General features: G+C 39.7%; 1 protein-coding gene across 1 annotated transcript in view; it reads right to left on the bottom strand.

Annotated features, from left to right (window-relative positions):
• Positions 1–23,053, bottom strand: part of LOC139696902 (calcitonin gene-related peptide type 1 receptor-like) — a 57,011-nt gene extending 33,958 nt beyond the window's left edge. Inside the window, exons 1-2 of the mRNA XM_071595782.1 lie at positions 23,044–23,053; positions 3,433–3,634 (exon numbers count right to left, since the gene is read on the bottom strand). Of these exons, the coding sequence (XP_071451883.1) occupies positions 3,433–3,634; positions 23,044–23,053 (212 nt within the window). The remainder of the gene's footprint in view (positions 1–3,432; positions 3,635–23,043) is intronic.
• Between the last annotated feature and the right edge of the window lie 635 nt (positions 23,054–23,688).

The following is a 23,688-nucleotide window of genomic DNA, read 5'->3' as shown; positions in this document are numbered from 1 at the left end:
AGCCGTACACACAAGTACATGGCCTCGCGCAATAATCACGCGTCAACACACTCGGAAGCCGCGGGACGTGCATGTATGCCTTCGTGATATTTGGCGTATATTGCCTTCGTGACTCGTTCCGTTTGCTCGAAGTTTCGCGATCATTACTCTCATTTTGACATGCCGGCCATTAAATAAAGCTTCACTCTCGCCGACATCATAAGGCTAACCTTTCCTCCGAACGGAAATCTTTTGCCTTCGAAGGGAAGTCGACGCCACCGAAGGAAATGTTGCTTCCCCTTCAAGAGGGATGACTGCAGAGCACGAGCGAGACGGGCAGCTTTCGGTGTCGCCCCGGGCCCCCTCCTCCAGCGCACGAATGAGCAATGGCCCGGCTAGCGTCTCCCGCGCCCCCGCCACCTGAGCAAGCGCCCGGCCCTCACGAGACGAGGGGAAGGGTGCTCGCGAGTCGCCCCTCCTCTCTTCAACCGTAGTGGCTAATTAAAGCACAAACATAACCCCTTGGATTGTCCCTGCGCTGAGGGGAATCCGGAGACGGTTATTTAAAATGAGAAGGCTTCCAAGGTTTTCTTTATCGCAGCATAATGGCATCCAACATCCTTCAGCTGTGTTTTGATTCTTAAAAAAGATGCAGAAGGTGAAACGTACAAGTAAGAACTTGAGAAGAAGAGAGGGTGGAGGATTGAAACACAGCATGGGGGGTGGGAGTAGAAATAATCAGATGAGCGGTTCACACATCTTGTGCCAAAATGGATTTGTTGGAAACGGAATAGAAGAGGAGGCAAAGGCGGAAAGTGGACGATGATAAATGCGCTTGGGCCACTTGCAACGATGGGCAGAGAGTCACTGGGTGAAAGGGGAGAGTGTAAGGAAGGCTGTGCAAAGGCAACCATTACTCGGATTGTAACACCATTGATGTTGATCGTCATTTGGGCTTTCCTCCTCAAAAGGGATAATGGTGCCATCGCGTACTTATATTGGCAGGGGCTCATTATTATTGCAGCCATTACTTAAACTTTTAGGCAATGCCTCGAGTTTATGTGGGCGTATGAAACAAAGTATTAATTCGCATGCACAATCGTACTTGATGGACAAACGCAATTAGGTATACGTATCCTCCCAAACATCAAAGAGAATTTTGCAAATCGCTGCTTCTTTGACGTCTCGCCTTCATTTGATGGTCTCGGTCCTTCTCCCCAATGAGAGCCGCTCTTTAGAGATTATTACTAATTCACAACCTGCTGTTATGTGCTTTAGCTAAGAAAGCATACCTTCTGGCATTCCAATCTAAGAATGTACATGAGGAGTTTAAAATATTGTTCATTTTTCCATGAATTTCAATTCCTTTCGTCTTCAGTGTATGAAACTATCCTCTTTATTTTGTAATCACTCCAGCTTAATTTAACGCCACCTTAACTTCGTGTGGGTCCCACTCATTGACTTAAAGCTTCAATAAGGGCCTTACAGTTCGGCGAATATTAGCCGTCGTTAAGATTTTCTAAACAAATTGGAGAGTCATAACATCTCTTGTCACGCATCACGACCAGTGGCCGCTCTCGAAACGTAACGACGAGTGATGGTCACGCAAGCGTCACTTCCCGCATGGAAATAAAATATTATTAAAGGGAAAGTGACGGAGAGAGCCGAGATGGAAGGAGAGTTGGCAGGAGAAATATAAATACACTGGTATACGGTAATAGCAGTTTTTTACACTCTGCACTACTATTTAAATGAAATTAGTACATTGAAGTTATATCAATTAATATTCCTTGTGCGCGGAGCACTGATTTCTAATGCGTAAGCATTTAAGGATATAATTAATGCTTATATAAATGTAGAAAAGTATAAATATGGATGTAACCGTTTCATAAGAGATTCAGTATACTAAGTATGTAGACATTAATTCACAACTTCTTCATGAGCCATATTGCTACAGTATCTCAATACGTATATTATTCAGTCTCCAATTAGTTTCTTATGGAATCATTTTAAAAATCTGGAAAAAAAGGAATTGGTTTCGCAGCAGACTAAAATGAAATAATGTTTAAGGGCGATAGTATTTCTGATGAATAAAGGCGCTTTTACGACACTTCGGCAATGCATCGACAGAGTTGGTATCATTTGTTTCATTCAGCTTTTCTCTCAAACACTGCAAGATTTCAGTCAGCATCAACTCCGATTACTTAAGAAACTTAATAAAGATGATGCGTTTATATTTATTCTGAATTTAGAGCGACCTCAGGACCGGAATATGAAATATCCACTCCTACTATTGGTATCGGTGCCGGCCAATCCGAGATTGACCATGGGACGATGACGATTACGGAGGATACATGCGCTAATGAAATACATTTCGGGGGAATCTTTGAATGTGCACACTAATTTTACTTTAGTCTATCCGTACCTGAATCAGTATTCAATATGCAAACCGTTAGGTTAATATGGGTAAAAATCTTTTATTACCACTGTTGTGTGTCACGTGGCACTTCAACTCACGTTTTTAAAACTATTCCGAACTGAAAACTAAGTTATAAATCAAATATTTGGCATATATCTGGTACAAATCTATGTTGGGAATTAATGCAAATGTATTAAGAATCCCACTACAATGTACTAAATATGTTCAGAGAGGTAATGAAAATTAAACATAATAGTTTCAGATTTAACTTTTTGGAATTCCTTCATCATGAGGGCGAAAAAAGAAACATTGCCCTTCCACATAAAGATTAAATGCTTCACTTGACAATGGCATCGAAACCATGGTCGTGAAGCATTAAATCTTTATGTGGAAGTGCAAAGTTTCTTTTTTTACCCTCATAATGAAAATTATATTAGGTGTATAATCTCTTCAACGGTCGGGTATACATTTCCATTTTTCTCACAACTGATAAGAGATCAGAATAACCACAAAAACAGTCGATCAGGAAATAATTTTGATTCCAAGGAGCCCACTTCGCTGTCCATAAGCTACGCAATATTGTTCGTTGAAATGGCCACCACTGGCTCCTCGCCTCTCATGCAAAGTGCAGTATTTTAAACTTGGAGAGAGTAGCACGGATGAATCATTTCTAGAAATTATATCCATCAATCGATTTATCCAATTTTACCGAGTTTGGAATGCCATAGAAGTAAAATGTTTCAGAAGTAATTTTGACGGTGCCTGCCAAGTGTTGATCCGCTCCCAGCAATGAGAAGAGATTCGTTGGTGTCCTGGAGAATGCACATGCGGTTGATAATATAGCCGCCGAGCAGCTAGATGACCGCTCACCCCAAATGCAGTACAATTAACAGAAAGGACTATTCCCCGATGATTTAAGACTTTTTAACGAACTGGGGAAATCTTCGTCGCTTCACTACAGGTTTACTAAAGGAAACTCCCTTGCGAGCTGTCATGAGACCGGGAGAGAATAAGAAAGAGGGAGGGGGACTGACCAGGGGTCTCGTTCCGGGCGGTCATCTGCTCGCAGCAGTCGACGGCGTCCCGGCAGCAGTCCTGCCACTTGCTCCGCGACTCCTCGCTCGAGAACGACTCCCAGACTGGACTCCAGCGGCTGGAAGCGTCCACCACCACCTGAAGCAGAAAGTTTATTCGCAATTGAGTCGACGACGCTCACCCTAGCATGCACGTGATGTTCTAATGAAATAAAAACATGTATAACGCATTTGACTTCAGCCGGTTTTTTTGCCGCACCAAAGATAAAAATGACAAGTTGAAGAATGAATGACCAGACGGCCATTTAAAATCAGGACCAGGAGAGACTCCGTCCAAAGCGCTATCTGGACATCCCGGAAAATACAAAATTGATAATAGCGTACGTTCTACGCTATAGTTTCACACTCCATCCAATTTTTTCCGAATGAAGTATTTGTTTTTATTATTATCATTAAATATATATATTATATTCCATATTGTTCTATAACCACTGTACACTCTTTGGTGTAATGATTGTTAGCGCATTTATGAATGCGCGAGGGGACACGTAAATGAAGAGGGGGTCAAGGTGGAAGGCTATTAGTCTAGTGTCAATCATGCTCCAATGCAGACGTTTTATTATCATTGAAGGCATACATCCTTAAAGTCGTTCTCCTTCCGGGATGAGCAAATAAAAAAGATTTACCCGGCGATCAGAGAGTCACTTCCTATAAACTACTCACTAGCGTTATAAGATAAGGATAATAAGATAGAAAGATAAGGTGTTCTATAGTTACATTCAAAGGCAGGAGTGCAAGAAAAAATACATTTAAATATAGGCTAACAGATATGGTTGGCAGATAGGCAAATTTCGCGCCATTAGTAAATCAACCCAATGCATTGCGCGTGGTTGCATAAAATTTTCCACCGTGTCTTCTTACTCGTAATTGATTGTTTATTGGAGATATTTATATATTCGTAAATAAGGGGATGTGCTGAAAATAATGTTCCAATTAGCAAGGAAAATGAAAGGATGGGCCTATGGCGAGGGGTCGTGAAGCGCAACCGTTTTCATTTTTTTAAGTATAACAAGGTATTTTGAATTGTGCACCAATAGGTAACCTCAGTGAGCCGAATTTGACCGCATTGACCTCCAGCGCCCCTCTTTTTGATATTCCAATTGCTAGTCTCGCAACAGGTGATATTATGAAAAGAGTTTCGAGATTTTCCGATAAGAATAATCACCGAGAGTTGAAAACTGATGTGCATTTTGCGTGAAAGAACAAAAGAAGTTCCCGGGCATTAATAATTAACTGTTCAAAGAGGGGTTGGAAAAACCTTTCCTCGGCAGTTTACGGTGCTACGATTGGTTTAACCATTGTAATATCGGACGCGACCCGTTATGAGATGGTCAGCGCTCAAGTGGACCGTCCACAGAGAGGACATTCTTCGACCAACTGCACTAAAAATTGCACAAGAATCCCAGCCAACATTTTGACCTCATGACGTCGCATTGACCGAAAATAATTCACTCCGATTAATAATTGGAAGAAACCACGCGCAGAGTAAGTGGAATTGAGCAGAAGTTTTGAGGAAAGGGTAAGGGACTGACAATAGCGGAGTATAATTGTGTTCGGGAGGGAGGTATTTGAAAGAAGAAAAGAATTGATGACGGTGATTGATGAACTGAGTAACGGTGTAAAAAACGATTAGTAAAGGGTTTAAATATGAAGCGTGGTGATTTATGGATGCGTGACATGTTCTTTGAGGTAGGAGGATAAGGTTGGATGATTTTAAGATTTGAGCGCAGTGGAGAGCGATGAAAATTACGTATTTGGAGAGAGAGGAAGGCTGTTGTTCGAGAGTGGGCGGGCGAAGAGAGGGAGTTGCCGGGGGAAATTAAAAAAGGCAAAGATAGGGGATGGAGGAAATATTGACAGGAGATGGTACGTTGAATGCCGTGATAGGAGGGAGAGGGTTGCGCAAGCCGGATGGAAGCTGGGAGGCCGGAGGGAGGAAGAGAGAACGAAGGCAGTTGGATGGAATGTGAAGTCGGGCAGAAGTTTCGAGGGATTGGGGAAAGAAATAAAGTCCCGCGAACAAGACTAAGTTCTCACCATACTTAGAAGTAAATGGTCCTCAGGTCCTGTGGGAAACCTACCATCAAATAGGTAGGATATCTAGAATACAATCGTACTTCAGAATTACCGAGAGAAATGGAGTAAATCGACCAGTTTTGTGAGGAATCGTAATGAACGAACAGAAAGGACAACATTTACATTTGACTTTGGAGCCACTGTAAGCAAAGAGACAAAGTAGGTGATCTAAGAATTTATATAAAAATTAATAATTCTAGTTTCATCTTGGCAAAGAGATATTTACATTTAATATTAGCTCCACGTTAACTCAGTAGGCGAAAATGGCGTACTCGTAGAAAGAAGTAGGGGGAAATTTGCGGCCAAGCAGATCAATCGTTGAGGAAACCTTTATTCCCCTGGTAGAATTAATGACTGCAAAGGCCACAAATTCTGCCAGGGCCAAAGGAGGCATCGCATCCAGTAAACCGAACTCCTCGAGGTTACAATTTCACGGTATGTCAAAGTTTCAGATTGCTCAACTGATTGGCGAGATGGCACAATCATCGATAAAGAAGAATTACAAATTCTTAGGATCAGAGCGAAGATCGTTACGAGATTTTAGACATAGAATCAAAAAATACAATTGTGGCGCCAACTGTTAAATTCTCTTGTGGACGGCAAATGACAATGAAAGGATGAACTATGCATAAACAATACGCTACATTTTAAATGCCCATGAGACCTTGATTGCGGTTACGTAGACATGGAAACGAAAGTCCAATCATCGCCGTCGGTCAGCTGATCCTCTCCCGGACCAAAACTCACATCGGGTGCAAAGGAACGTCAAGATTACGCCTCCATTCGAAACGGTAATCAAGTGAATAACCAGGACTTCTTTCTGAAGCGGCCAACTGCCAGCACTCGGGCAACACGAGAAAGTGATGATGAGGAGAGACCCGCACTTAAGTGTGGCACATGATATCGATGCCGGACATTGGGCATTGCCCAAGTGTGTTTAGTCATCTAGCGAGGTTTTCGCATGAACGTGAAATGACAGCGCTTCCCCGGGCTTCTTATTGGCGAACTAACCCCTTTGGAACTAGTGTTATTCCCTGACTAAAATCAACACATCTAAATCTACACGGTACCCCGCAAGCCGCCGCAAGGGCGTGCGGTGGGGGGTGTTAGGTCACCATTCGTAAAAGACAATAAAACCGAATGCAAAACTCACAGATTCATGCCAATCTACACCCAAACGTCGTACATATTCATGCAAAAATCTTTATAACTTACGCTAAAGGAAATACTATACATACACTATCAACTAACATACACATTCACTTACAAATATACCTGATGGCTTGGCAAGGTTTAATTTTGTAACGACTCGTAGATTTAATGTTTAAAATATTTCTAAAGTGACCTCTGTTTCTTGCTATTATGATTTCTGATTATTTGGGGAAAGAATGAGTATCTGTATCTATCCGTATTGGTATCTATCTCCCCTATCTTTATAACTTTTTCGTCTGATCTACGCAAGTAGTGTGGGACAATTATAATTCCCTATATATGTCATCGTTAAACTTGTTTGTTCTGAACATTTCTTAAAGTCTAAGCCTAGCTTGTTCTCTTCGCATCTCAACTGGCTCCCAGCCTAAATCCCCTAAAAGGCCTGTCACACTCGTCTTCTTACTGTGACAATTTTCATGAATATGCCGGATTTTATATAATTATTTTTGCCAAATGTTCTACCAAGGATCCCAAATTTTTGCAGTTTATTGCTTATTGCGAAATAACACGCCTCTTTAGCTTTCTCGGTACATTTCCCCACTACCCGTTTAATGAAGCGGAGTTGCTTTGAAGCGGATCCGTAGATTGCCCTGATATGTGCTCCCCATGAAAGGCGTCGTGTTGGAACCGCCCCTAAAATATGATACGACACAAGGAATGATGAAAAAAGACACCGGAGGAGCTGAAAAAGATTCTGGGAAAAACATTTTCTCTCCGCTTCTTGGAATTGGAACACCGTTGGGACGCACGCGTAGACCGACGAAGGAGGGTAAGGCCAAAAAATTGCATGCGAGCTTTATAAATAAAAAATAAGGCTTAGAAAAATGTTTTCATATTTGTTGGCTACGGAATAATTTCGTGACGTCACCGTCAGTTTGAGTTTAAAAATATTACAAGGTAAAATATCCCAATTAGAAAAAAATTGAACAATGATTCCATGGAACAAGGAATTGTCAAATTGTGCGAATCCGGTGTCCACAAGCACTTTCTGTGGATAAATGATTAACTTTCAAATTGTGGCATGGAAAGTCGCAGTTTTGGAATTTTGACTAATGACAAATATAATTTAAACCTTTAAAGAATATTCTTTAACAAGTGCATCATTGAAATTACTAATACTCAATATATGTCACACAGATTAAATCTGTTTTACATCACAGCAGCATGAAAGAATGTTTTCCACCGCTTAAGCACATCCCATATTCTTTTCTTACCAGATTTTCCGCTCAAAGCATTATAATAAATTTTCACAACTACTAACCTTAATCAAGGGAATATTGTTGCATCTCCAGGTTTACGAAGAGCTCCTTAAATAAACGAGCATATTATTCATGAAATGAAAAATCCCAGGAAATATTAATATCCAAGTTGGCCTCTTTAAAGCATATTCTAAGGGAACATCAGTCAATCACTCTCTAATGTGAACCCTGGAAGTTAATACAAAGATAAATAAAAGAAACACAGAAGAGAAAGGGTATTTTTTGGGAAAGTAACGGGACAAGAGGGTTCTCCATAATCCTATCATTAATCTATGTCGCGAGGCACCTCGTTCCTTTAACACGGTCGTTAGGCACGGAGAGCTAGCTTATGGGACTAAACTGTTCTTGAACTCAAACTGCTCAAAATATTTATAACCCTTTATGAGCAGCAAAGCGGACCCTGAGCTCGACGGAAGATATAGTCATGCGAAGGGGAGTCGAGGCTTATTTTACAACCTTATTCATTAAGGGCACCGAAGGAAATACGAAACCATTTATGGTCCTACGATCCAGCAACAATAGAAAGGTATAAAATATATGAACGCGAAATAATTGATAAATATAAAAATAAAGGTATTTCTTCTTAAATTCAACCTTCAAAGATATTTTTTAAATTCAATTAATAATATCTATTAATACAGGACATAAAACATATAGAGCCAGACATAAGTTGGGTCAGTAACCTGCTAAACCAAAGACACGGCTACATATAGGAAAATTGATTTATTACCAACGGGTAATGAAACAAAATTTGAGGAATAATTTATATTTAAAACGCAACCAGAGTTGAGATACCAACTTTCAAATGAATTCCATAAAGTTTGAAATGAATTTTGTGAAAGTAAAACGGGACAGTCACTCTTCCCATAGCCATACAATATTAATTTGCCATAACGCCCTTTTTTCGCGACACGTATTATTTTTTGGAGGCCGACCAAATCTAGCATGATGGCAGGGCTGGATCCTATGCTGGCACATGCCCGGGGGCGGTCCCTTTGTGTTGGGTCGGGCAGTAAACCGAGCGGCGAAAGAAATCTTTACGGACGTCTGCTCCCAGTTTCAACCAAATACTATAAAATATTGCTCCATATTGCCATTGCAGAGCAATATTTTTATGGCTCTACGCAAGGAGGTTCAAATTTATCATCTTCGATGTAAATTCCTCTATTCAAATGGATCACCCTGAGATGCCTTTCTGGGGGTGAACAGAGATACGACCTTATTTTTTTTAGAAAAAATGGGACTATATTTCATGGGATGTGGCTGACGTGCGAACAGCTTCGAGCGAAATGAGAATAATTTTATTTTAAACTATTGCCTCAAAATAGTGCTTATTTAAGTGGTTTATTAATATCCATTGGATATGAACTTGATATAAAACGTCTCCTTGTTAAATAATATACGTACGTATGTCATGACTGACTGATCCGAGCCAATTTGACCGAAATCACCACATTCAGGAAAAAGCCTCCAGGGTTGCCTTTGGGTATATTGTTCACCATGATGGAGCTGATTTGACTTCACCGGTGCGAAGGAAAGGCATTCTTTAGCGAACAATTGAGTTTAAATTTTCAGTAAAACTCTGAACTCTGAGGTACGCGTGATGCCATTGCAGTAATGAGATTATTAATCGAGAGGAATATAGAACACAACCTGGAGGTATTTGCCTGTTTCGTAGATTTCGAAAAAGCGTTTGATAGAGTGAATTGGGAAAAAGTAATGTGTATACTGAAGAAAATAGGAATAGATTGGAGGGAAAGGAGGCTAATCCGCAACCTGTACATGTCTCAGACTGCTCAGGTGCGAGTGGGGAACGAAGAGTCCGGTTGGGCAGTGTTAGGAAGAGGTGTAAGGCAGGCTTCCCCATTATCACCGTTGCTGTTCAACCGGTATGCAGAGGAAATGATTAAAGAGGCATGGGAAGAACTGGAGGTAGGAATGAAAGTGGGCGGGGAATTCCTACAATCAGTTACATTCGCTTATGACCAAGCTTTAGTTTGTCAGTCAGCCAAGGGGTTGCAAGCATTGCTTAGTGAATTGGAAATTCAGCGCGACAGGTATCGGATGAGAATCAATATTAATAAAGCAAAGGTTATGCGATTTTATAGAAAGAAAAAGGCTAAGCTGAACATTAAAATAGGAGGGCAAAAACTAGAGCAGGTAGAACAATTTACCTATCTCGGAAGTGTTTTGGACCAACACGGTCAAAGCAGTAGGGACGTAAGGAGAAGAATTGCGCTAGGCATAGAGGTTTTCACAAGGAGGAGGGGGTTGATGACGGGGACGTTGAGTAAGGATATTAAGAAAGGACTCTTAAAACTTTGATATGGAGGGTAGCTATGTACGGCGCGGAAACGTGGTCATTGAAGCAGGAGGATAGACGTAGACTGGAGGCTTTTGAAATGTGGGTGTGGAGAAGAATGGAGAAGGTGAAATGGACAGAGAAGAAAACAAACGAGGAAGTACTTGGTATGGTGGGCGAAAAGAGGGGTTTGTTGGGAGAAATCCTATGGAGGCAGGAGAAGTGGATGAAGGGGGTATTGGCCGGCAGTGGGATGTTGAAGACTGTAATTCAGGGGAGAATGTTAGGCAAACGAGGAAAGGGGAGGAACAGGATAGGGATGTTGGACGGGATGAAGGGAGGAAGGAAGTACTCAGAGCTGAAGAGGGACCTGATGTAGAGTAGGATTTTGTGTTTTGCTAGGGGTCATAAAATATTTGTTTGGTGGTTATGTACATCCAAAAACTAACCTTAGCCGGTAGATTACCTTATAATAATGCATATACACATAGAATAAGCCGTTGTTTTTTGTGAACAGAGGCCAATAGATACATATTTTTATTTTTTATTTATTTTTCTCTCTTCACAAAACTCAACAGCATATCCTAAATTAACATAACCTTCTCTTCAATTCCGTATTCTTCATTAATGCCGTCCAACATTCCAATCGTATTCCTGCCCTTTCCTCGCTTGCCTAACATTATCCCCTCTATTACAGTTTTCAGCATCCCACTGCCAATCAATGTGCTTTTCATCCATTTATGCTGTCGCCTAATCATTTCCCCGACAATCCCATCTCCTCCCCCCCACCATATCCAGCACTTCCTCTTTTGTTTTCCTTCCTGTCCAGTTCATCTTCCCAATCCTTCTCAACGCCCGCATTTCAAATGCCTCCCGTCTACGTCTATTCTTCTGCTTCAATGACCATTTTCTGCGCCGCACATAACTACGCTCCATACATACATACACATAATGAAATCTGCAGCGGACAGGTAAAGCAACTTCTATAAATCACTTTCAACTACCATTTTTATATTGCTATGAATATAAATATCCTATTTAAATCTTCAATTTTAAACACTCCCTAGTAAATTGATTGGAAGTTCCAACAATGACGCCAAATAAAATCAATCCGATAACTTTATACTTTTAAATGTCATTTTGCGTCGAATAATTCTGAATAAGATATTTTATTCCATCTTCTCTGGGATAAAGTCAAAATGCACATTAAGGAATTCACAAATATATTGAAAAATATCCTGGAAAGCGTCACAATCAGTAAAAAAAACTTTACAGGCAACTTTTTTAAATGCATATGAATAGTGATAAGTGCATTCATTTGTTCCTTGGATGGCTGTCGCTTCGTTAAATCCTAACTTGTGTCGTTTCCATTGATTCGGTTCGTTGTTTTTTGTCTTCTGCTTTCAAGAGTTTCAAGTTCTGTTTTGGTTCTTAAGTTCATTTTATTTGGTTACGTATTCATTAATGTTTATAAAATTAATCAAGTTTCACATTAAAACCCCAATTATTTAACCATCACATTTCGTTGCGTTCAGCGGATTTATTTAACCACATTCACGATGCATAAGCATGAACGCCGATTCTTATAACTTCAGCAGTGCCACGGATCTTGTAATAACATAATACTTAAACATTATGACAATATTTATGATATTACAGTTCTCGGTTTACATTAATGGCATATTAATACTTAAATTACATAATTTCAATCCTAATGCACCTCACTATTTTCTCCAAACGTCAAGTAAAAATTTTACTTTGGATAAATTGAATGTCATTTATTTTATTCCTCCGTAGGTAGCCGGGTTAGATGGGTTTATTTTAATTGCACATATAAAACATTAGGCAGTATAAATAAAATAATCAAGGAATAAAATATAGTTTTTTAACTACCTGCATACTCAGTTTGAGAAACTGATAATGAAGAGTAGATATGAGAACTGTCTTTAAATATTCCTTTACAAGTCTTCGCTCCTTTGAGTTGCGTCATATAAAATAAGTTCGCAAAATATGTCATACATGATTTCAACTTTTTCGGGAAAAATTTGATTAGGAACTTTTCAAGTTCTTAGAGAAATGAAATGATTAGCCTCTCACTTGCAATTGCAAATTTCAGCATTGATGCATTTCATTCCGTACCAAAAAATAGACAATGTTACATATTGATCCTAAAATGCCCGTCTTCGGGTAATTAAAGTACACGTAATGTTTAATGAAAAGAACGCGAGCCGTCCAATTTTTTCTACGATTGGTAATTGAAAAAAATGCCACTGATATGTATTATTAGGGCTATTCTATATTCTTAAGGTGAAACTGGTTGCAATCGATGAAGGAAAATTTGGGAAAATATTTTTAACACACCTAAAGTAAATTGAAATAGGTATTTTTAAGTATATCGGGGACATCTTTTCATATAAAAAATTTATTATACTACTCATTTATTTAAATATACATCACTTAGCTGATGTTAGGCCTGAAACTGTTACCCGTATACCTGATGTGTGCTTAAATTATTGCGACGACGCCTCGATTCGCGATTCAAGATAAAATATTCAGCCAATCCTAGTGTCTGCACGTTCTGTCTTTGTAATGCGTTCAGTTTTTTACTAAGCGGGCATGCATAGCCAGCAGGCACGCTTTGCTGCCATATCATATTTTTAACACCCACTAGCTCCACGCCCTGTTGGTTACCGTCCTCAAGGGACTGATAGAGAGACCACCCTTCACGAATTCTAGGCTCGGCATTAATGATGGCAGGAAAGAGCCTTTCCGGAGGACACCTTTGTCAATGGCGTCGCGAAGACGCGAGACTTGTCGGGCGCTCCATTTCAACTCCGCTCAGAGCGACCCAAATGTTGCTCTCGCCATGACAGCCAGATATCTAGGTTACAGGTAAATTCCATGCTTTTGCGGTCGAAAGGAAGACATTTTTAACTCTCTTACTCGCTCTTGTCGTCGTCTTAATTTTATCCTGGTTTACGGTAACCAACATTTTCAGAAAACCTTACCTAACTGACAATCTTGAGAATAATCAACATATTATCTTCTTCTTGGTTTCAACGTAAAGCAGGATTTTTCGTGTTGCTTGAATTTCAACAAATCTGACCAGATGGCGTACTTGATGCTCAAAAGTATAAGTGAGCATTATTTTTAGTTTAATAAAGGTGAAGATTTGCTAATTTTGATTCTTAGCTACATGCAACGACTACATTCCATCTTCGTCATCCCTCGACATTGTCTCACAATAAATATGTGCAAAATCAAAAGATATATATATATATATATATATATATATATATATATATATATATATATATATATATATATATATATATATATATATATATATATATATACATTTTAAAAGTTGTGATGCAATTTGCATGAATTTGAATTGTATTCCCACATTCAAAGTTAGCTTTTAATAATTAAATATTTTCACAATTAAAACTTTTCAAATAATTTCTGAGACAGCATTTTTCTCGGCTTAAAATATGGAAGTCTTATTTGAAATAATCTTATCATGAATTAAAAAAAGAGCGATCATCGTTTCCAATTGACAATTTCTCAAGAGCGCTTATGATTTAGTTTTCCGTTTGTTACGACTTGTGAATCAGATAAATGAATTTATTACATTTAATATAAGAAACCCAAGTTGAAAAGCGAATAATTACTTACCGTTAGGAATGCTTACTCTGATTATTTCTTCAACTTGAATAATGTGAATATGACTGGAAGAAAGCATATAAATGGTCTGGTGAATTTGAATATTAAGAGCATTAAGGGAGGAAGGTTAGCGAATATCAATTAATGGCCAAAAGCAAGGGTAATTAAGGGCAAAATCCAATTAGCATTTCGGAAGAGAGAGTTTAATAATAAATAGACCTAGTTTCAACAGCATAATAGGTGCATGTGCAAATGACCATTCCTGAGAATAACAGACATTATCAGACACACCGACGTTGTGCAGATTGAGGTAAAGAGTCATCAATTTCCGCAGCTTCTCGGGAGCAGATGCAAATTTAAATCAACATTCATTGTTCCCCTAATGAAATTAATGCTTTAAAAGAAATAAAAATAGAAAAGTGGTAACTTTTAAAGAGGACATACATTAAGTATCAAAGTAAAACCATACGAAATCTGAGAGAGGATAACGGGATATGTTAATCACGAACATAATAACAAACCACGAATCAGAAGAGAGAGATATTGAATATTGATGGACCCACCCACATGCCTTTATTCATTATATTAGTTAAAAAATCCAAGAGGCGCTTACGGTGCCAAAAAGTTTTGATTTTAGCCAGCCTTATATCGCACCAGACGGCTGTTAAATGTTCAGCTATATTTCTCGCCCGCGTTTTTCATTTTCAGAATCGAGAGAAGGAACAAACAAACTTCTATTTTTTCAGAAAAAAATGTTTCATGCGGTGATTCAACACATTCTATTTAAAAGGCTTAGGACCAAAGGAGATGAAAGCCGAGTTGGATGAAGTTCGTGGCACATCTGCTCTTGTGTTTTTAACTGCTCATTGTTGTGTAAACGACTTTAAACGTGGCCGTACATCCACAAATAATGAGAATCGTTTATTGAAAGCTACTTCCTCCGAAAATATTGACAAAACCCTCGATGATTTTGTGTGATCGACGAATGGTATTTCGCGGATTAGGTCAGGCACATCACAAGGATCAGTGCTGTTCATTGAGCACTTAAAATTGAACGTGAAAAAATCTTGAAAAAAAGCGTTTCAATTGATTGGAGAACACACGCAATCGTGTGGTCGATTCGGACGCTGGCTTGGCGCTTTTTCCTTCCATTTTCTGCAGAAATTTCAGAGACAATACATAACTGTGACCGATACATGGGATACCCTACCACACTGCAGAGAAAAAGGAACGGCCGAAACACTGGGTTTATAGGTATATTATAAGAATAGGAAGTCATTGCAGAATTGCGAGTAGGAAGAGAAAAACGCTGATTAAAATAGGAACTAAAGGTAGGGATTTCTCCGTTTGCTTCGTCGAGACGTTGTTCGACGGAGTGGCATTTACCAAGTACTCTTCTAATAAACCCTAATTTCTTCCCAGCTAATCCCTGATTTCTTGTCAGCTTGCCCACATATTCCCCGCATCAAAGTGTTTTCCATCCTACTTTATTTACATTTCTCCCAAAGGTGCCTTTCTTCGTATTCCCCCACATTACCTTCTTTGTCTGCTTTAGCCTCTCAGTCAGTTTCATTTCCTCCATCCTCTTCCATTAATGTACACACCACCGTTCTTCGGAATCGCATAACAGTCTCTATAATAAAGCCATCAGAAAAATTCGACAGTCCAATCCGTCTCACCATTTTCAAATTAACGATCTCGTAAAGTAACAGCAGAAACCCCCTTACCCCTAACCTCGTCACTACTGCGCCCAATACTCCCCGAAGGACTGACATTTATGTGCGTGGGAGAAAAAACGACGCCCAAGAAAACAACGAATCCACTTCCTTCGTTCGACTTCCTATTCTACGCGCCTCGTTTATGAAGATTCCATCACACATTCTAACACGAAGCAAGTCTAAAGACAGGCCAGCGCAAGCAACGGTGCCGTACCCCCGTCATTTTTTTCATTTGGTATTCTACGTGTACCTGAAATGAAGTGACGTGGTGACCCTGATTAGAGCAGTGCGGACAAGGTCATCAATGCTCAAACATCATTTGGGGCGATGGACCACGCGTGAAGGGAGCAAGCTTCCCCCCCGCCCCCCCGTCTTCCCTACCGTCTCGTTGCCTCGCCGGAGGTGCATGATGAGGGGCCTCTTGCCCCCTTGCGGGGCCGCCTCGCCGCCCTCGCTCCACGGCCGCATCACGGTCATCCACTTGCCGCGGGGCACGAACTCCAGCTCGTGCATGTAGTGGTAGCAAAGGGCGCAGGCGTGCACCTCGAACGCGCCGGGAGGGAGTATGGACTCGCGGCACCTGCAAAGCGGGCCGAATTTCGCCTCCTCCGTGCGATTGGCGTGCTCCATGCCACTCGCCAATGCCAAACCCTGCGGAATGAAGAACGGAAAACATCGGTCACAATGCTACAATGCCAAAGGAACCTTCAAGTTGAAATGACATTTCTCAACCGATATTTTTCCGCATTTAAATTTCATTTATTTTATTTTTCCATTATTTTATTTACTATTATTTGAAAAAATCTTTTTAAAAAAATCAATTTTATCTATTATTATTATTATGAGGTAATCTACCGGTTAAGGTAGGTTTTTGGATGGGCACAACTACCAAATAAATATTTTGTGACTCCTAGCAAAAAGAAAACACAATCCAGCATCCTGCTCTACATCAGGTCCTTCTTCATCTCAGAGTACTACCTTTATTTCGTCCAACATCCCTATCGTGTTCCTTCCCTTTCCTCGTTTGCTTAACATTCTCCCCTCTATTACAGTCTTCAACATCCCACTGCCGTTCAATATACCCTTCATCCACTTTTCCTGCCTCCTCAGGATTTCTCCCAACAAACCCCTCTCTTGGCCCACCATACCAAGTACTTTCTCTCACGGACGAAGGTTAAATTATAGATTAAATCTCTCGCATAAATGAGAAGGACGTCCCTTTAGAAGGTATGTTGAATTTATATTATTTATTTGTTTTTCTTTTATTTATCCATCATGCAAGTCACCGCTAATTTGGGTGGCTGGGGGTGAATAATTTTTCCGAACTAATTTTTACCCCTACCGCGGTCGGAAAATTTTAATATGATCCCCTATCGTTCGTGGAAAAAATGGCATCTTAAATCTATCTGTTCTATATTTTAATCTCTCTAATTTTATTGAAATGATTTCTCCCACCGTAGTACGACAGGGGTAATAATACATTTCCAATATCACTACTAAAGAGGCCTCCTTCCAATTTATGCAAGGGCTTCAATCTGTAAATTAACCTTAGCTACGTGACCAATTCCCAGCCTAGCTCCTTTACTAGTATATTGGATACGCCACTAAGTTTATTAACGTTGTTTTACTAATCTATCTCCTCTACGATGCGCGCGATCCAATTCGGCAATCAATCGAACTTTGTGAGGATCCCGTTATGCACAAGCGGCATATTCTAACTGAGCCATAACCAGCGAATTATAGCATTTCTCTTTGCGAGAGATCGTGGATTTTTTTGGATCATTTCTGCAGGAAAGAACATGTCAATAACATTAGAGAGATTAAGTGTATAAAAGATGGATTTAATATGACATTTTTTCCAGAAACGAAAAGAGATCAGAATAACATTGTCTAACCCCGGTCAAGGTAAATTAGGGTGAAAATTAGTCGGATGTGTATTCCCCCCTGCCACACACCCTTGCGGTGACTAACAGGGGTACTAAAATATCAAATTGTAAATTAGAAATTCGTGTGAAAAAGCGTTTATATGGAGTACATTATTGTATGGATGCATAACTTGGACATTGGGAAAAAGGGCGCAGGCTCGGTTGGAAGCAATGGAAATGTTGATTTGGAGAAGGATAGGACACGAACAAGATGGACGGAAAAGAAAGCAACATAGAACTATTGAGTGACGTTGGAGAGGAAAGAAGTTTCATAAAAGGGACGGAGAAGAGGAAAATTAAATATGCTGGACATGTTCGCAGACATAAATTTCATGGGAAAGATAATGGAGGGATAAATAGCCCGCAGAAGGCTTGACTCTGGGTTTGCACGGCACAGGAATGAAAAAAATAAATACATAAATAATGGGAAAAAAGAAGAGGAAGGCCAAAAAAGAAATCTATTGATAAAATAAAAAGTACTATGAGAGTAACCACATAAAAGGACTGAAAAGAGTGGAATTGGAGAGATACCAATGATTGCTAAGGCAAGCCCCCGTCTTTCGAGGATGATGGTGATGATTGAATGTATTTCAGAAGCTTTAAATAATTAATAATTTACAATTTTGTACTTGTTCTGTAGAACGGGTAAATTATTGCGTATGATGCAATTCGTTAAAATCACAAGAGACGACACTGCCCCTGTCGGCAGAGTTCGTTCTTACCCCAATGCCGATTCACCGCCACGAAATCACTTGGACAGACTTCAAGCAAGTGACGCTCCTCGTCAGAGAAAGCAACAAAGTAAACCAAAGCCCTTTCATCCCCGGGTAAACTCTCTCTCTCAGGTTAAAGAGTTACCAAAAACTCCCCACTCTTGGCTCAACTTTGCAACCAGCCCCTTCTCCGTTAATCCACCCACCCCAAAATATCAACCTCCTCGACAAAGATGCCGATTTTCGCCTCGAGTCAAGGCCCTTTAAATGAACTCCCTGCCAAAGTAGAATCTGCCATCAAATATTTACCGGGGAAAGGGGAGGTTAAATACGTGTGACCCAGGCAGCGGCCAAATTAAAGATACGTGCCCCCTCGGCGAAAAACTCTTACTCCGTCCAACTCCGTCCCATGCATTCACTTATCATGCAATCACTTACTTCATCACAAAATGTACTTTTATTTAGTACTCTGTGAGCCACCGCTGCTGTGTGTGGCAGGAGGTGATTCACCCCAGACTACCCTTTACCCAAAAATCCTTACCTAATACCGCGGTCGGGCAAACGCTATTTCATTTATGTACTCTGCAAGTCACCGCTAGGGGGTAGGGCAGGGGGTGAATACACACCAGACTAACTTTCACCCAAACATTTTTACCCCTACCGCGGTGGGACAATGTTATCATGAACTCTCATATCCATCTCTTCTACACTTAATCTCTTTAATTTTATTGAAATGATCTCTTCAACTGTATTATGACGGGGGTGATAAGGCATTTTGAAAATAGCTGCCAAAAGATCTCCTTCCAATTAATGCGAGAAGAGATTCAATCTGTTGTTTAACTCAACTCCCCGGGTGATTTTCAACCCAGCTTGTCCCATAATTTTGATACGCCACTAAGTTTATCATAACAACGTTTTACAAATCTAGCTCCTCTACGCTGCACGCGATTCAATTCGGCAATTGATCCAACTTCATAAGGATCCCGTATACTCCCAGCATATTCTAAATGAGGCCTAACCAGCGAATGATGACATTTTACTTTGATCTTTTCAGAATATTTACCAAGTGCTCTTCTAATAAACCCTAATTTTTTTATAGCTTGTCCACATATTCCCCGTATGTGTTTCACACAGGAGAGGTCGTGAGTGAGGTTAGCGTCCGTGGATTTAATTGCGTCTACACATTTCATTTCGGTGTTCCCGATGCAATAGGCGTTCAGGTGTGAATTGCTCCTTTTCCAAAAATTCTTCTCTACGCACTTTTTTAAGTTTCAATTCTAATTGCCAAGTGTCGCACCGGCATTATATACCATTAAAGTCACCTTATAACGCTTCTCTGTCCTCAGGATCACGGATATCTCGGTAAACCTCTGCTTCGTCGGCAAATAAACGTATCTTACTAGTGACCACGGAATCAATGTCGTTGATGCAAAGTAGGAATAAAAGAGGTCCTATAACACTTCCCTGGGGAACACCTGAAGTAACTTCTACTGCATTTTAGTCAACCGCATATATCACTACTCTTTGAACCCGACCATTCAAAAAGTATTTCACCCAAACCAGGATATTTTTACCTATGTTATATGCTTCTAGCTTTGCGAGTAGTTCACTATGAGGCCCTTGTCGAAAGCTTTTTTTAATTTAGACAAAATCGCGTCCCCTGGAACATTGCTCTCTGCTGAAGTAAGAACATCATGAACAAAAAGGGCAAGTTGTGTCTGACAGGATCTACCTTCTCGGAATCCGTGCTGATTTTTCATTAATATCTCTTGCTTATCGAGGTGTCTCACGATCGAACTAGCAACTATATGTTCCATAATCTGGCACGATATGGATGTTAAGGAAATAAGTCTGTAATTGCTGGGTTCATACTCGTTTCCGTTTTTTAATGTTGCAGTTACATTAGCCGTTTTTCAATCTGTGGGAACCTTGTACTCTACCAGCGACTAGTTAAATGATATTTCTAGATACGGTGTATATTCTGAAGCTAAATCGTTAAATATACGAGCGGGTCTTTCATCGGGCCCGGAGGATTTATCGGGGTTTATATTTTTCAGCAAACGTTCTATTCCATTAAATGAGATTTCAATTTTAGGCATCGGTTGAAGGACACGATTTGGTAAGCTATCGGAGGTATTCGGTGAGATATTGGTGAAGACGCTTTGAAAGAAGGAATTTAATAAGTTAGCTCTTTCCAAACGGCTGATTACTCTTTCGTATTTTTCACTTTTGAGAGAAATAACTATTGACTTTATTTCCTTAAACTTCTCTGACGTAAGACCTGCTTTTGTGTTTTCTTTCAAATTTTCCGCTATCCTTTTCCTTTTGAATTCATATGACGATTTTCGAAATTCATTCTTGCCATTCGCCCTAGATATCTTGCATTCATAAGTGATTTCATTCTTTTTGTCACTTGATTTATGATCCCTAATATATTCATCTTGGCGTGACATAGCCTTTGAAGTCGTGATGCCTATCTAACATCCGCGTTGTACCATCTATGGTTCCGTGTGATCTTTTATAAATTAACTGGGAATGAACTTGTTGACTGCTGAGCGTGTGATCTCAAGGAAGTGATTCCCCGCATCCTCAGTATTTATGTGATTACTATATTTATTAAAACTAGTCAATTGATTTTGTAGCACCCAATTTAGGCCATTATAATCCCCTTCTTTAAACAAGTAAATTTTCTTTTTAGGCTTCCCATTTCGGACCCCATGAAGCAAAAACTTAGCATTTACTGCTCTGTGGTCACTAATTCCTTTAGTAGTTTCTATAGTTAAGATTTTTTCGGGAATATTCGTCGCTAAAAAATCAAGCATACTATTCGGTGAAGTGACAAGTTGATGTTAGGAATTCAACGTAAAAGAATTCAATAGTCATTCGCAGATATCTTTGTCTTTGCCGCCCGTTTTAAAACTACATGTGCTCCGGTCAATAGATGGGATATCGAAATCTCCACCGATTATACTGTCGCGACCATTGTTTATGGAAAAAAACCTTTTATTTGATGATCTTATTCTTGTATTGAATTGTCTCCGTCAACTGGCGGTGTATAAAATGCGCATATATTAATTATTTTGAATTAAATAATATTAATTTACTAGGCAGCATCGAGAAGTTGGATATGTAAAACGTTGTAATGATAAACTTAGTAGCGTATCCAAAGTATTAGAGCAGCTAGGCTGGGAATCGATTACGGAGCGAAGGTTAAATTACAGATTAAATCGCTGGCATAAATCGGAAAAACGTATCTTTAGCAGTAATATTGAAAATGTATAGAAAGATTAAGCGTATAACATGTACTCGTAGATTTAAAATATAATTTTAACCACGAACGATTAAGGATCAGAATAAGATTGTTCGGGAGTCTAAGGGGTAAAAATATTCTGGTCAAAATTTGTCTCGTGCATATTCACCCCCTGCCACACACCATACTAATGGCTTCCAGGCCGCTTAAGTATCTAGTCCTTTTGCCTTAACGCTTCTTTCACAAAGCCAACTTGATGCTTTCAGTTACCGCAGACGGTTTCTCAGCTTGGGAAACTTTCGAGTGTGCCTGCAACGCTTCCAACGCACCCCTTCTCCCTCCGCCTCCGGCTAATCGTGCCTCTAGGAGACGAGGGGCGATCGTGGGGGAGCCTTATCTCATTCGGGCCATCCCGAAAAATCGTTGGGAAAGCTAAAAAAAATGCCGAGCTTCTCGAGAGCAGGCGGTCCTCAAGAGCCCCTTAAAGCGCTCCATTCCAGAGAAAATGAAAGATCCCAATTTCGCTCACGGAATTATCCAGGCTCTTGAAACCCTTCCGCAATCATTAGGTACGTACGCAGTTTTCTCGGCGTTTAAAAAAACTAGTATAGCTGAATTTAAGTATTTTCCACAAGAAAATAGAGTCGATTATAACCGTTTTTCAAATAAAAATCAGCCTTAAATGCGGAGCGCTTTTTTTTTAGACACAACGACTATCAGCGTTATTCACAAACCAGGCGGAAGATATGTCATGAAACTTAAAATAAATTGTCACAAGACACGTATTTCCCCCCGAAATAAAACTGAGAGCACGTGAAGGTTTCGACTGCGACCGCAGTGTGGGGTTTCCTGCGATTGGGTTGGACAATTATTTGGGTCACAAGCAGTCTGGTGTGTCAGCAATCACCCTTGGGGTGGCTCGCGGGGGATCATGAAGTTAGATGAAATAAAACTGATACCATTGTGACAATGCCATTAATTCATAGATCGGAAGGCATCCTTTGAATTTGAATAATATTTCCTCTGAGAGCAAATGAGGTCGCAATTATTTAGGGGATGCTCTCAGATTGAATTGCTGCGGTCGGAAGGGTTTCCTAAAAGCCTTAATATTTTCATCTTGCCGGAGAAATCAATATAAAAAATACTTACAATGTACACATATATATTGGCACCATATCAAACAGAGGTTATTGCAGTCTTATATTTGTATTTTGTATTTCCTAGTAACCTGCAGGCAACCGTTAGGATGTGTGGCAGGGGGTGAATCCACACCTGAATAATAATTACCCGAATATTTTTACCCCGAACAAATCGCTGCCACTAATAATTTTCCTTCATTAGAACAGTTCATCTGAAGGTGCACAAAATTCTTACGATTAGATCATCCTCTTAGTTATTTAGAAGTTCCAGGTCATACAGCAACAACTTACCTGCGGCCATTTCTTTTATGCCAATTTCATTCCAAGAAACGGAAAGTTAACTTAACTCTCACAATCGTGCACCTCATCTCAGATCTTTTATATTTAAGATAGCATTCTGCTCACCTTTCAATGCGCCATCCAAAGCGTCCACTCAAATCACCCGTCGATGCGCATCACGTAAGGAATTAGTGTTTTGATAGAAAATTGTCTCGAGATTTTAACTTTTACAAAATATTATCGATGATACATAAAATCTATAGATGTACAACCATAAAATTATAACAAAATTGATCTTCCCCATATGCAACATGAAATCACTCCTAAAATTAATTTGCCATGGAAAGGTGCACTTGAACATGACATAAGTAGTGTCCTGGTACAACAAAGATGCATCTATGTATTCAAAGCGGGTGAAATAACCATTATAACGTGTACTTGTTAAATACCTAGAATATAGTATACTTGCAGAAAATTTAGTGTAAAAGAATTATTAGCAAAACTTTAATCCTTAAATATAAAGTTTAATAAATCTTCAGTGGGAAAACTACCATGAATATAAGGTTTCTATGTTAAATGCGATGAAAAGTCTTCTTTAAAAACCCAATGCAATACTGCTTGTAATTTCAAATATTTTAAAATCAGCTAAGTAAATAA

The sequence above is a fragment of the Hetaerina americana genome, unplaced genomic scaffold, assembly GCF_022747635.1.
Source record: "Hetaerina americana unplaced genomic scaffold, ioHetAmer1.1.p SCAF_7, whole genome shotgun sequence".
NCBI lineage: Eukaryota > Metazoa > Arthropoda > Insecta > Odonata > Calopterygidae > Hetaerina > Hetaerina americana.
The sequence above is the reverse complement of the archived record's forward strand: the minus strand, read 5'-3'. Positions and strand labels throughout refer to the sequence as shown.